Source organism: Siphateles boraxobius, unplaced genomic scaffold (genome assembly GCF_051911475.1).
Source record: "Siphateles boraxobius isolate OS27281-9 unplaced genomic scaffold, OSU_SipBor_1 25, whole genome shotgun sequence".
In the NCBI taxonomy this organism is placed as follows: Eukaryota; Metazoa; Chordata; class Actinopteri; order Cypriniformes; family Leuciscidae; genus Siphateles; species Siphateles boraxobius.
The window spans coordinates 13055233-13068592 of NW_027508866.1; the positions used below are offsets into that span (position 1 = coordinate 13055233).

At 36.4% G+C, this 13360-nt stretch overlaps 1 protein-coding gene across 1 annotated transcript; it reads left to right on the forward strand.

The window, feature by feature from the left end:
• The first annotated feature begins 940 nt into the window (after positions 1 to 940).
• On the forward strand, positions 941 to 12561 carry hephl1b (hephaestin-like 1b). Its single transcript, XM_077243902.1, is given in 19 exon segments — positions 941 to 1107; positions 2619 to 2863; positions 3863 to 4075; positions 4792 to 4989; positions 5182 to 5436; positions 6015 to 6186; positions 6272 to 6411; positions 6510 to 6641; positions 6729 to 6934; positions 7542 to 7686; positions 8145 to 8357; positions 8825 to 9032; positions 9107 to 9246; positions 9359 to 9487; positions 9673 to 9779; positions 10452 to 10671; positions 11206 to 11345; positions 11671 to 11833; positions 11949 to 12561. Coding segments are annotated over 19 exon segments (3270 nt in total). The 3' UTR covers positions 12026 to 12561.
• Positions 12562 to 13360: the final 799 nt, after the last annotated feature.

Below are 13360 nucleotides of genomic sequence, written 5' to 3' on the forward strand. Positions count from 1 at the left end.
AGTATAACTAAAATAAACCTACACATATAACATAAAAAGTCAAAATTATGACATACAAAGTCAAAATTATGACAAAAAAATTAAATGACAAAATATTGAAATCTGATGCTAATGAATTAGTATCTCATAATTTTTATGTCATAATTATGATTTACCAAAGCAAGATTTTATTCTTTTGTGGTGGCAATGTGTTTCTCATAGATTCCTGACCTTAAAAATAACTTAAAATTTTTCTTTGTAAAAAATATTGGATATTAATTTTCTTAATATTTGTAATAATGGAGATTTAAAAAGTGTATGGCTGGTACAATAATTATTTATTTTATACACTATTTTATATAATGGTTTAGCTAATCATAAATGCCCAGGCTTTAGACTCCCTTGGCCAGTTTTTTCAGTTTATTATTCAAATTCTTACACTGACCCTCAAAAAAGCAATTGAAATGCAATCATGGATATTCATGACATACCATTTTATGCTTAATCCCTGTTGAAAAATCCAGTAAGGGTTTTGGAACATGATAGCTGCGGTTTCTAGCTGGTCATTGGTGCAAAGGTGGTCGTTAACTGGTTGTCCTGCTACCATGCTCCAAAATTCATCTTGGCCACTTTAAACTGGTGTGATCATCTTGTAGTTTGTTTATTACTTTTCCATATGGTTTACCAGTTTGCACCATAATGATTAGTTTGAATTAGCTAATGACCAACAAGAAACTATAGGTACCATATTACAGCGAGCCATATCAGATGGATTCTTCCGGCAATGAAGGGCTTCCCATAAATTTCATGGGTGTGTGAATCCCTGAAGGCTGTCATCATGGCTCATGACTGGTCATCTTAAATTTCTTTGCTGTCACATAATAACGAGGGACCACACAGAACTTTCCTGTTGAGAATCATTTGAGGACTCTAGCAAGGACATTTGTGTGTCGCTGAGACTATGTTTACTTTCTGGAACTGTTTGAGAAGCTTGAGCATCTTTTGTGGTGTGATAGCACAAGCGTCTGGAATCAACAGAACTTTCTACATTGGGATTCAAGAGGAAAACTGGAATTATGCACCGAGTGGCCAGAATCTGATTAATGGGAATCCTATTGCAGCGGATGAGTGAGATTTATATATATTCTTCATTAATTATAAGTTATTCATCTGATTGAAACATGGCAATATTGTAAATTTGTATATATTCTTATGCTTATTTATTTTACATCGACCTAAATAGTTTTAATATATATATATGATATATATATAGCACATAAGGTATATAAACCACAGCTAACACAGAAATTTAGCACACTGTGATTTTTTTAAATTACATTTTATTAATAATAAGTTCATTTTTCTTTTCATCTTTTATAGTTATGATACATCTTTAGACAATTGTCTTTTTTAAGATGTGGACAGTGTTAAATTTGCACCACAGCACAAGCAGGCAAAAAAAAAAAAAGAGAAAGGAAAAAAAGAAAGAAAGAAAACAATGGACTACAGCGGGTGGGTGGGGAGGGATCCAGACATGCCGTCACATGAATCTTTTTGAGTGTTTTTTCTTTTTTGTGGCATCCTCCCATGCATGCTGGTGCACTTTTACTCTGTTCTCAATTAACTCAGTAGCCTTTCTGTGGTGGCTCTCACGAGTCTCTTGTTTACCCAGACAGTTTTGAGGACTGACTTTTTCTAGATAATATCTGGTTATTTGATATAGCTGTATTCATTTGGATGAATGTATTTGATATAGTTTACTTTTCCTGGTACCAGTGCCCAAAAGGACATTTTCATCCTTGAGATTCAAACACTGAATAAAAAACAATATTTTCCCAGCTTTAATATTTTTTTTTTTAAATAAGTAGGGGCTTTTGTTTGTGTGTGTGTGTGTGTGTGTGTGTGTGTGTGTGTGTGTGTGTGTGTGTGTGTGTGTGTGTGTGTGTGTGTGTGTGTGTGTGTGTGTGTGTCTGTGTGTGTGTGTGTGTGTGTGTGTGTGTGTGTGTTATTTTTGTTGAGAATACTTTGGATTTTTTGAGTATCAGTAATTAGAAATACATTTCTAATTTAAGAACGCTTGTTTTATAATTATCTAAAATTGCATTGTTTAATGGTCAAAGTAAAAAGGTTAAAATGCTCCTTATTGAAAAAAAGAGGTTTTAGATACTGTTTACTTTAAGGTTCTTTGGGGAACCTAAAATGGATCTTCTATGGGATTGCTTCAAAAACCTCCTTTAGGAATCTTCATTTTGATAAGTGTGCACTCTTAAGAAAAGGTTCTATAGAACCTTAAAGGGTTCTGTCAGGTGCTTCATATAACATTTTAGGGGTTCCCATCATGGGATCATTTTGTTTTAATTCGTTTTTAATTGTAATTAAATTTTATAGAACCATTTCCAAAGGGTTCTTTAAAATTGAGTTAAGAACCCTAAGGTTCTATACAGTACAACCACACTTAACCTTTATTCTAAGAGTGTAATCTATTTATTGAAGTTAGGTTACTATGAATTTCCTATTAAGCCTATTTAAAAGTTTTAGTTAATTTTCAAATTTTCCAATAATCTCCGCTATTTATTATCACCCCATTATAATAATAGTGGAAAAACATTAAAAAACACCTCTTCTTTCTCATGGCCCAGGTATGCATCAGTATTTCTGCAGCGCGGGTCTCAGCGGATTGGGAGTGTGTACAAAAAGGCAATATACAGGCAGTACACAGATGCTTCTTATTCTGAAGAGATCCCCAAACCCATCTGGCTGGGCTATCTGGGCCCCATACTAAGGGCAGAGGTCCATGATATCATCATTGTGCACCTGAAGAACTTTGCCTCCAGACGTTACTCCATGTATCCGCATGGTGTCTTCTATGCAAAAGATTCAGAAGGTAAAACCTCTTTCTCTCATTCACTTCTTAAATATACGCGCCAAAACATTATGACCACCTCGCTAATATGCTTTTGGTCCTCCACGTACTGCCAAAAACACCACCCACCCGTCAAGGCATGGACTACAAGTACCCCTAAGTTGTCCTGTAGTATCAAGCATCAAGACATCCCACGGATGCTCATTCCTGAATAATTTGTGCAGTGTGGCAGGGTGCATTATCCTGCTGAAAGAGGCCACTTCCACTAGGGAACACCATTGTCATGAAAGGGTGTACCTGGTCTGTAGCAATGTTTGGGTAGGTGGCACGTGTCAAACTTACATCCACATGAACGACCGAACCCAGGGTTTCCCAGCAGAACATTGCCCAAAGCATCACACTCCCTCCAACGGCTTTTCTTTGTCACAGTGCTTCGTGGTGCCATGAATTCCCTTAAGTAAATGGCGGACATGCACACGGCCGTCCAAGTGATGTAAAAGAAAATGGGACTCATCGGACCAGGCGACCTTCTTCCACTACTGCAATGTCCAGTTGCGACACTCACGTGATAGCATAGGTGCTTTCGACGGTGGACGGGGGTCATCATTGGCACTCAGATATGCAGCAGATATGCAGCAGCGATGCATTCCCTCCATAACTATCATTATAATTTTGTGTGACTTGGTAAATTCTCACCACTGCTGACCCACAAGCCTCACCGTTTCAGAGATACGCTGACCCAGTCGTCTTGCCATAACAATTCGGTCGTTGTCAAAGTCGCCCCGGATCTTTATTCTGGCCCATTTCTGATGCATCCAACACATTAAGTGAACTGATTGTTTGTTTACCATCTAATATCCAGACCTGAATATATGGCCTTGTTACCAGATGATCAATGATATTCGCTTCACCTGCGACTGGTCATAATGTTTTGGCTCATCTGTGTATTTGTAATAATTTCAAAGGTGCTATTTTTAATTGTGTGGACTTTCTCCTGTTATTGAATCCTGTCTGCACTAGGTGCGCTGTATCCAGACGGAACCTCAGAAACTCTGAAGAATGATGATGGGGTTCCACCAGGGGGAAACTTCACATATACCTGGACTGTAAAGCCAGATTATGCCCCTGAAAAGGGTGATGCCAACTGCCTGACCTGGGCCTACCACTCCCATGTCAGCGCCTCACAAGACATTTCCTCCGGGCTTATTGGAACCCTTCTCACCTGTAAGAAAGGTAAAGCAGACATTCTGATATTCCTATTAATTACTTGCAATACTAGCCCTATATTTTTATGAAAATTTAGCTCTGAAATTTAGCTACCTGTGATATTTTTACATTTAATTTTAAACACTGCAAAAGCATCTTAGATAAAGGTCAACTATAGTTACAATAATACTACAATCAATAAATGTTATTATGGTAAAGAACATTTCATCTTTATCTTCCTCCTTAAATCTAAATGGGTGCATTTAATATAAAAAATATATATAAAACGCACTTCTGGATTTTTACCTCTGGGATGAATTAAAAAATACAATTTTGAATAATACCTTGCATTTTTTAAAGTTACACTTTCAGTGAAGGGTTTGTACGTATTCTTAACTGCATAATTGTTTAATGGTTAAAAAATACCAGTATTTTCTTGGCATTGTAATCTATTTTTCAAAGTTAAGTTACCTTGAATTTCCTATTTATTTCCTTTTATTTCCAGTACTACAATAATACTACAGTTGATAAATGTTACCATGGTCATAATGTTATGTAAAGAATGTTTCCTGTTTAAGTTTCTCCCTAAATTTAAACAAATGTATTTAATATACATTTTGAAAATATATTTAAAATAAAAAAAATAAATGTGCCTTTGGATTTTTACCTCTGGTCTTTATTAGCTGCATTTTTTTTTGTCTTACCTTAATCCTTTGATTCCCAAATCAATATGCTGGCCTCAGGAACCCTGCATACGGTGTCCACTGCAGACCACCATCAAGTGCAACGTGCTGATGTAGAACAGGATCTGATCCTTATGTTTAGTGTGGTGGATGAGAACATCAGCTGGTACCTGAAAGAGAACATCCAGACCTTCTGCTCTGATCCAGATGGTGTTGATCCTGCTAGAGAAGATTTCCAGGAATCCAACATGATGCATGGTATGTACCTGACAATTAACTGTATGAACTAAAATTGAGGATGTCCAGACGTTAAAGAAAAAAAAAGTAAAAAAAAAAGAGTGATTTTAATTGTGATGAAAATTCATGTAGCTAGAGATGTTTTGTAAAGCGACATAGCTAATGTACACAGTTTGAGTCATTAAGTACTTTTTTATTATTATCCATTTTTAGCCATAAATGGATACATGTATGGCAACCTACCAGGCATTGAGTTTTGCCAAAACAACACAGTTGCTTTGCATCTCTTTGGCATGGGCAACGAGATCGACGTTCACTCTGTCTATTTCCACGGACACACACTCCTAGACCGCGGGCACCGAGTGGATGTCCTGAGTCTGTTTTCTGCTACTTTTGCCTCTGCAGAGATGGTGCCTATGACAATAGGGACATGGCTCTTGAACTGCCAAGTGAACGATCATCTGAAAGGTAAAATTTGAGGAAGCATGTTCTTTGATAACAGGATAACATAATAAAGCAGTTGTAGTAATGGAAAGTAGTCCTGCTTCAGTTTAAAAAAGCTAGTTGACTTTTTGATAGTTTGTTTACTCTAGAACGTACATATGTATTAGTGTAACCCCTCCTGTTCTACTCGACCCGCTCCAAGCAGGATTCAAAGCGGCGTCTCTGGCATGGGTGGCGGGTGACACTAAAAACCTCAAATATTTTCCAAATAATATTTTATACTGGTATATTGCATACCTATTTAAATGAGTATAAATTGGGTCTTCATAAATGAAAATATATAGCTGCGCCTGAGTATGATTATATTTGGGGTTCTATTGCATCTAAAAGATTGAAAACCCCTGAATTAGACCGCCCAGATTGTACAGGATTTTAAGCCTTATTTAAGCTAAAGTAGTTACATTTGTGTTACCATTATTGTCTTGACAATTTTGGGCAAAAATGTTGTTATTAATGTTCTGTCTATATCTTCAAAAAGCTTTATATGCTTACTGTCTACACAGAAGGTTACAGGGCTCTTTCTTTCATGTTATTTTCTACAGCTGGTATGCAGGCCCTGTTTAAAGTCTTGTCCTGCAGGGATGAGATAAACTTCACAGTTCCTCTCAATGGGAAGATTAGGAAGTATTTCATTGCTGCTGAGAAAGTTCGGTGGGACTACGCACCATCAGGGATGGATAAACTGACCAATGAGTCGCTGACCAAAACTGGGAGGTTAAATATCTGATTATAATTCGGACATGCACTGCAATTATATTATGAAAGTTTTTGTTTTTTACAAATTCTTGGTCATCCTTAGCTTTTCAGAGGTGTTCTTCGGGATGGATGGTGGCCGACTTGGTGGAAAGTATTGGAAAGTGGTGTACAAAGAATATACAGATAAGAGTTTCACTCTAAAGAGAAAGCAAACCAGTGCTGAAACACATCTAGGCATTTTGGGTAAGTTTCCTTATGTAGATTCAACCTTGGTTGGATAAAAAGTGTTTCATGAATTTGATCCGAACCTGTCTGTCACATTTACATCATGGTGTGTGTAGGTCCAGTTCTGAGGGCTGAGGTTGGAGACACCCTTCAGGTGGTGTTTATGAACAAGGCTGACAGAATCTACAGTATTCAGCCACATGGTCTTCAGTATGACAAACCCTTTGAGGGTGTCTTTTATCAAGACGGTGAGACTTATTTTACACCATCTGGCTAATGTGTCAATCAAAAGGTTTGTTTTGTCCCAGAGATATAAACGTCTTAATGTATTGTAGGTATTAAGAGGAAAGGATATCATGTTCAGCCAGGTGAAACGTTCACCTACAGGTGGCTGTTGAAAGAGGGACCATCTGAAAGTGACCCACCCTGTATTTCTTACCTGTACTTCTCCTCCAGTGATCCAGTCAGAGACACCAACTCTGGTCTCATAGGCCCCCTGCTGGTGTGTAAGAAAGATGCACTGAATTCCAATGGCGCTCAGGTAATATGAGAATCAAATGTGCATAATTAAATAAAAGGAGAGATTCAAAATAATATGCATACAAACTGTCATCTTGAACCGTATGCAAATCAGTCATCAATTTATTTTAAAATAATTGGGTTACACTTCATTTTAAGGTGACGTAGTTACATTGTACTAGCTCAAATAAGTACTGAGTAATATTAATTACCTACATGTACTTAATATAGAGTTACGATGGTAACGCTTCCTTTTACAGTCCTGTTCCCCATGTGCATACTATGTACTTATTATAGTAATTACAATAACAGGGTAATAACTAGGTACTAACTCTGAACCTACCCCTAAACCTAACCTTAACCCATGTACTTACCTTATATTACCCAGCACTTTCTCAGGTAAGCACACTGTAAGTACACGTAAGTTAACATACTGTAAAAGGAAGCATTATCGTTACGATTAGGGTGTGGTTTAGGTTTAGTTACTTATAATTATGCATAATTTACTGTTATTAGTATAGTAAGTACATGTAGTAGTAACGTGTAACTACGTCACCTTAAAATAAAGTGTTGCCAATAATTTTATTGAACAATATTACTTTTTATCTGTAATATAATTTTTCTTACAGAAAGATGTGGACCGGGAGTTTTTTCTGCTGTTTTCTGTGTTAGATGAAAATCTCAGCTGGTACTTGGAACAGAACATTGAAACCTATGACACCAATGAATCAGACTCAGAGAATTTGGAGTTTCAGGAAAGCAATAAAATGCATGGTATTTACACTCACCTTACTGTCTGGATATGCTTCATTTTGATATACATATCTGACCATGAAAATGATGTATTCGCACTGTGACTTATTTGTGATATTTCACCTGACCTGCAGAACACAGCACGTTGTACATCTTTATACTTTTACAAACGCGGATATCTTCCGACCTTCATTTTGCCCCTCTCACATTCTTCTTCTGTTGTTTTTAATTGGTATTTTATCTTCTTCGAGCAGTTTTTCGGGGCACATGTGCAAACGACTTAATTCTCAAACAGATTCTGAAGGTTACAAATAATTTTACATATTCATGCTGTGCACAAGTCGTAGTGGTAGACGGACAAATGAAGCAGTGTAATGGCCAACTAATAATTTTACAAATGAGCTGAAAGTTTCAAATTCCATTCAGAATCCATTCAGGGTCCTTCTTACACACCCTGTTATTTTGTTTGTGTAATGCAGCTGTGAATGGCTTTATGTATGGGAATCTGCCTGGCCTTGAGATGAAGGAGGAGTCCAGGGTAAGATGGCATCTCATGGGACTTGGCACAGAGATAGACATGCATGGCATTTACTTCCAAGGCAACACGTTCCAGAGACAAGGCACAACACGTGACACGCTGAGCCTGTTCCCACACACTGCAGTCACTGTGTCCATGCAACCAGATGTCAGTGGTCAGTGCCATGTTATTTCAGCAAATGATGTATATTTACTTCAGCCATTACTTCAGTCTTCACTGTCAGATGATCCTTCATGCTGATGATAAGCTGATTTGGTGCTCAGTTATGAATAATGGTTCTTATGATCAAGGCTGAAAACATTTGCTGCTTAATATTTTTGTGGAATTACATTAATAGAAATCTTAAGTAACAACTGTCGCTTTTGATCGATTTAGTGCATCCTTGCTGGACAAAAAGTTTTAACTTCTGGTTTTTTTTTCTTAATCCAAACTTTTGAATGGTAGCGGATCACGGTTTCCACAAAAACATGAAGCAGTACAGCTGTTTGTACTTTGATAATAATAAGAGCACCAAATCAGCATTTTAGAATGATTTCTGAAGGATCATGTGACCTTAAACACTGGAGTAATGATGTATATATCATATATATTATAAACATTTTCCTGTGATTGTGAATGCAGGTGAATTTGAGGTGAGCTGTCTAGTCTCTGATCACTATGTTGGTGGGATGAGGCAGCTGTATAAAGTGAAGGGGTCAGGGAATAAGAATCCCTCAGTATTAAGGTCTCAGACAGTGGAATATTTCATCTGTGCTGAAGAGAGGCAGTGGGACTACTCACCTGATCGTACCTGGGAATTGCAGAACTTCAACACGACTGAGGAGAAAAGGTAGATTATATGTTCTACAATTTTGTTGATGTTGCAGCGTTTGAATGGGTTTGGTAACCAGATTCTTGTCTCAGTCCTGGCAGTTTGTTTGTGGGGACAGGAAAGAACAGACTGGGCTCCAGGTATAAGAAAGTAGTTTATAGAGAATACACCGACGCCACCTTCAGGACAAGAAAACTGAGGCAGCCTAAAGAGAAACATTTGGAGATTTTTTGTGACTTATAATAACCACAATTTCGTTCCGCCTTCATTTTAAAATAACTTGAACATCAGTTTTTTTCCCATTTGAATGAATTAATTAATGAAAATGTGTATGTATTTTATAGGACCTGTAATTAGAGCTGAAGTTGGCCAGATTTTGCTGATCACATTCATGAATAAAGCTAGCCGTGCTTACTCAATACAAGCACATGGAGTCAGAACCTCTACTTCTAATCCTGAAGCTGTCATGCCAGGTAGAGGAAGATGAAAATACCACCATTTGCCTCCATATTTCACCTGTAAAATGTATTCAAAGACATACAATTTTTTCATAAAATGTGTTTTGAACATTATCACTTTAAATGGAAATCTGCTAGGTTTCCCCCATTATACATGTGACACATCCTGTTGTGAATACTAATTAAACTCTTTACTGCAGGAAATAAGACTCAGTACCAGTGGATGATTCCAGAGAAATCCGGCCCAGGCGTGTCTGATCCAAACTGCATTGCTTTTGCCTACCGCTCAGCTGTGGACTTTGTTAAGGTAAAGCTCTTAGTATCGGAAACAATTTTAATTCCTTAATTATTATTATTGTTTACATTCAGTCAGGAATTAAAATTGATTAATTCTGAACAACGTTAAAATAATATTGGTAACACCTTACAATAAGGTCATGTTAATGCATTAATTAAACATTAATTAACAATGAGCAATGCATTTATTTTATTAATCTTTGTTAACATTATTTAATAAAAATACAACTGTACATTGTTAGTTCACAAAATTAACAGATTTTAACAATGTATGGGTAAGATTAATAAATGCTTTTATAGAATTAATATACTGTATGGAATATACTGTATTTTTCATTCTGAAGTATCATGTTACATGTTAACAGATTAAACTAAAAAAAAATAAGTGTTACTAAAATATTGCTATTGTTCAATTTATTTTGGCTTTTGAAGTTGACAATAATAATAATACTTATTATTATAATGCTTTTGACGGTGACGACGAAACCATTACTACAACTTCTACATTCAGCCAGGAATTCAAAAAGATTCATTCTGAACAACAACAATATAATAAAAATATTATGGTTATAGTTTCTTATAAAATAGTTTAGTGTGTGTGTGTGTGTGTGTGTGTGTGTGTGTGTGTGTGTGTGTGTGTGTGTGTGTGTGTGTGTGTGTGTGTGTGTGTCATATGTTAAAGGACACAGCAAGTGGTCTGATTGGGCCATTAGTAATCTGCAGGAGAGGTGTACTGAATCGGGCCGGGCAGAGAACTGATGTGGATAGAGAATTTGCTCTCCTCTTTATGGTGTTTGATGAGAATAAATCCTGGTACCTGGAAGAAAACATTCAGTCCTACTACAACAGCTCAGAACCTCTTCTGAGAGATGCAGAGTTTCAGAAAAGCAACGAGATGTATGGTGAGAGGTCACAAGTAAATTCAACTCAACCCTGATAATGCATTTTGGAGTAAAATGCTACGAAAAAGTAAAATTATTTATTTATTTTTATTTTATTAGTTTATTTGTCAGGGACATATGCCTATGCAGTTAGCTATGCAGCTAATTTACATCTGTGGTCCCTGGGCAAGGAAAATAAAGGACAATATAGACAAACATTACTCACATAAAAAACAAAATACAGATATACAATACATGTTATAAAAAAGGTCAATGATCACAAAGTTGATTCACCTTCAGCCAAGTCTTTAAAGTCATTTTAAAACTGCTGAGACTTGCACAATCTCTAATATAATGTGGATTAAGTTATGACCACTAGACGGCATTGTTTGATATATGATGGATGAATTGTATGAGGTTCACTTTCCCTGTTCCACATCAGAGTATAAATAAGAAAAATGACAGACATCATAGGAAAAATAATCACTGTACATAATTCTCATTTTGTCTTTTGTTGATTCCAGACTGCATGTTTATTTCTGTCACTATTGACAGGGATCAATGGGAAGCTCTATGCAAACCTTCATGGCCTGGAAATGGAGGAGGGCGACAGGGTGATCTGGTACCTGTTTGGGATGGGCAATGAGGTGGACATACACACCGTCCATTTTCATGCTGAGACCTTCACATACAAGGTGCAGCAATGAGCTTTACAACTATTATATATGCAATTACATTCACAATCAGATGCAATAGAATAAATGATTTTTCAATGATATTACAGCAGTGTGTTCTGCAGTTTTCTACACTGATGTTTTATTAACAAAGTTCAGGAGGAGCATGTTCAGATAATCGACCCAATAAGCATGAGAGGAGGCCTTTAAACATATACATATAATATATATATTAATATATATGGAGCCCTTCCCTCCGACAGCATGCCCAATACCCAAATATGCATATTCTTTATCTGATTATATGTACGTGTGAACTCGTGAAACCCTGAAACTGCTTTTTCAGACAGATCAGGCTCACCGTACTGATGTGTATGACCTGATCCCAGGAGCATTTCAGACGTTGGAGATGGTGGCAGAGGTCAATGGAACGTGGCTTCTGCACTGTCACGTTGCCAACCACATCCGTGCTGGAATGGAAACAACATTTACCATCAAACCTAGATCAGGTGGGCTACAGCTTTAGGGATTTTTTGGCTTAGTTTGTTATGCTTTTAGTTTATTTCGTAAAAGTGGACTCACTCACTGTTTAGTGATGTGATGTTTGTGGTTCTTCTTTTCCAGGTGGTGGCACTGTGAAGAGAGGTTTAAACATCGTTTTGTTACTGGTCACAACATTCATGCTCAGACTGATATGCTGATCTTTCGGTGGACATATACTTAATCACTTTCAACTGATTTATTTCTAACACCATTCAAAAGTTTAGGGGCCAGTGTGATTTTTTGTAAAAATGATTTTGAGTCTCTTATGCTCACCAAGTCTGCATTCATCTGATAAAAAAATACATTAATATTGTAAAATATTATTACAATTTAAAATCACTGTTTTCTATTTGAATACATTTTAAAATTTGATCTATTCCTTTGACGGTGATTTGCTGCTCAAGAAAATTTTTTAAAACAGTCGTGTAGCTTAATATTTTTGTGGAAACCTTGAACTATTTTTCCAGGATTTTTTAAATTAATAGAAGGTTCAAAGAACATTTTGTAACAATGAAAATGATTCACTTTTGATTAATTTAATGAGCCCTTGCTGAATAAAATTATTTTCAAAATTTATACTGACCCAAAACTTTTGAACAGAAGTGTAAATTAAAAGAAAAAAGTTAAATAGCCTACTTATGTGTAATTCTGAAGTTACAACCAAATCAAAATAAAACTACTATCAACATTCAAATGTGAAACTTACTGCAAGACCACCTAGTGAGAGAATGTCCTTTTAAAACACCCTTGGGCAAAGATATGTTAATAAGCATTTGTTTTCAGTTTCATTTGATCTACCTTACTCTTACTGATGTTAAAGGAAAAGAAAAGTCCTGAATTTCACAAGGCTCCTTTAGACCAATGTGAAAAGGAACTGAAATCACAGAGGATGGTGTTAAAGTGAAAAACAAGTGTGAGCTGATTTGAGCTTATATAACTGGGTGAGCAGTTGTTTTTTTCCCTCTTGGTTCGTTTGATGTGGTCATTTTGAGCTCAAAGCTTGGACCTCTCAAATGAATGTAGTTTATCACGTAGGCTTTAAGCAACCTGTGCCCAGTTGAGGATTATGATGTAAAGAAGTGAACCTTGTCAGTAAACATTTGACATTAAAGTCTTTAAGTAACTTCTAGTCAACATCTGTGAATGGTTCTAATTTGCTTATCAAAACTATGCTTTGTTTGGCAAAGATAATAGGCTTGAACCCCATGATCAAGCGTTTACTCTTCACAGTGTTAAAGCAGGAGAGGCATTGATCACATACTTGAAACAGGCCATTAGCTCACTAAAGAATGCAAAGCTCAGTCAAATAAACAAGCTCATTGACACATTGCTTCTCTTCCATTAGTTGTTTTAAGTGAATAATGTGCCACTGCTTCAGGAAAATAGATTCATTTAAATAGCTTATTTATTCAAATATATCCTGCTGTAAACAGTTAACAGACTGTATGTTTAACATGATTAACGTGTGTGTGTCTGACAGCTATCAGTCATAG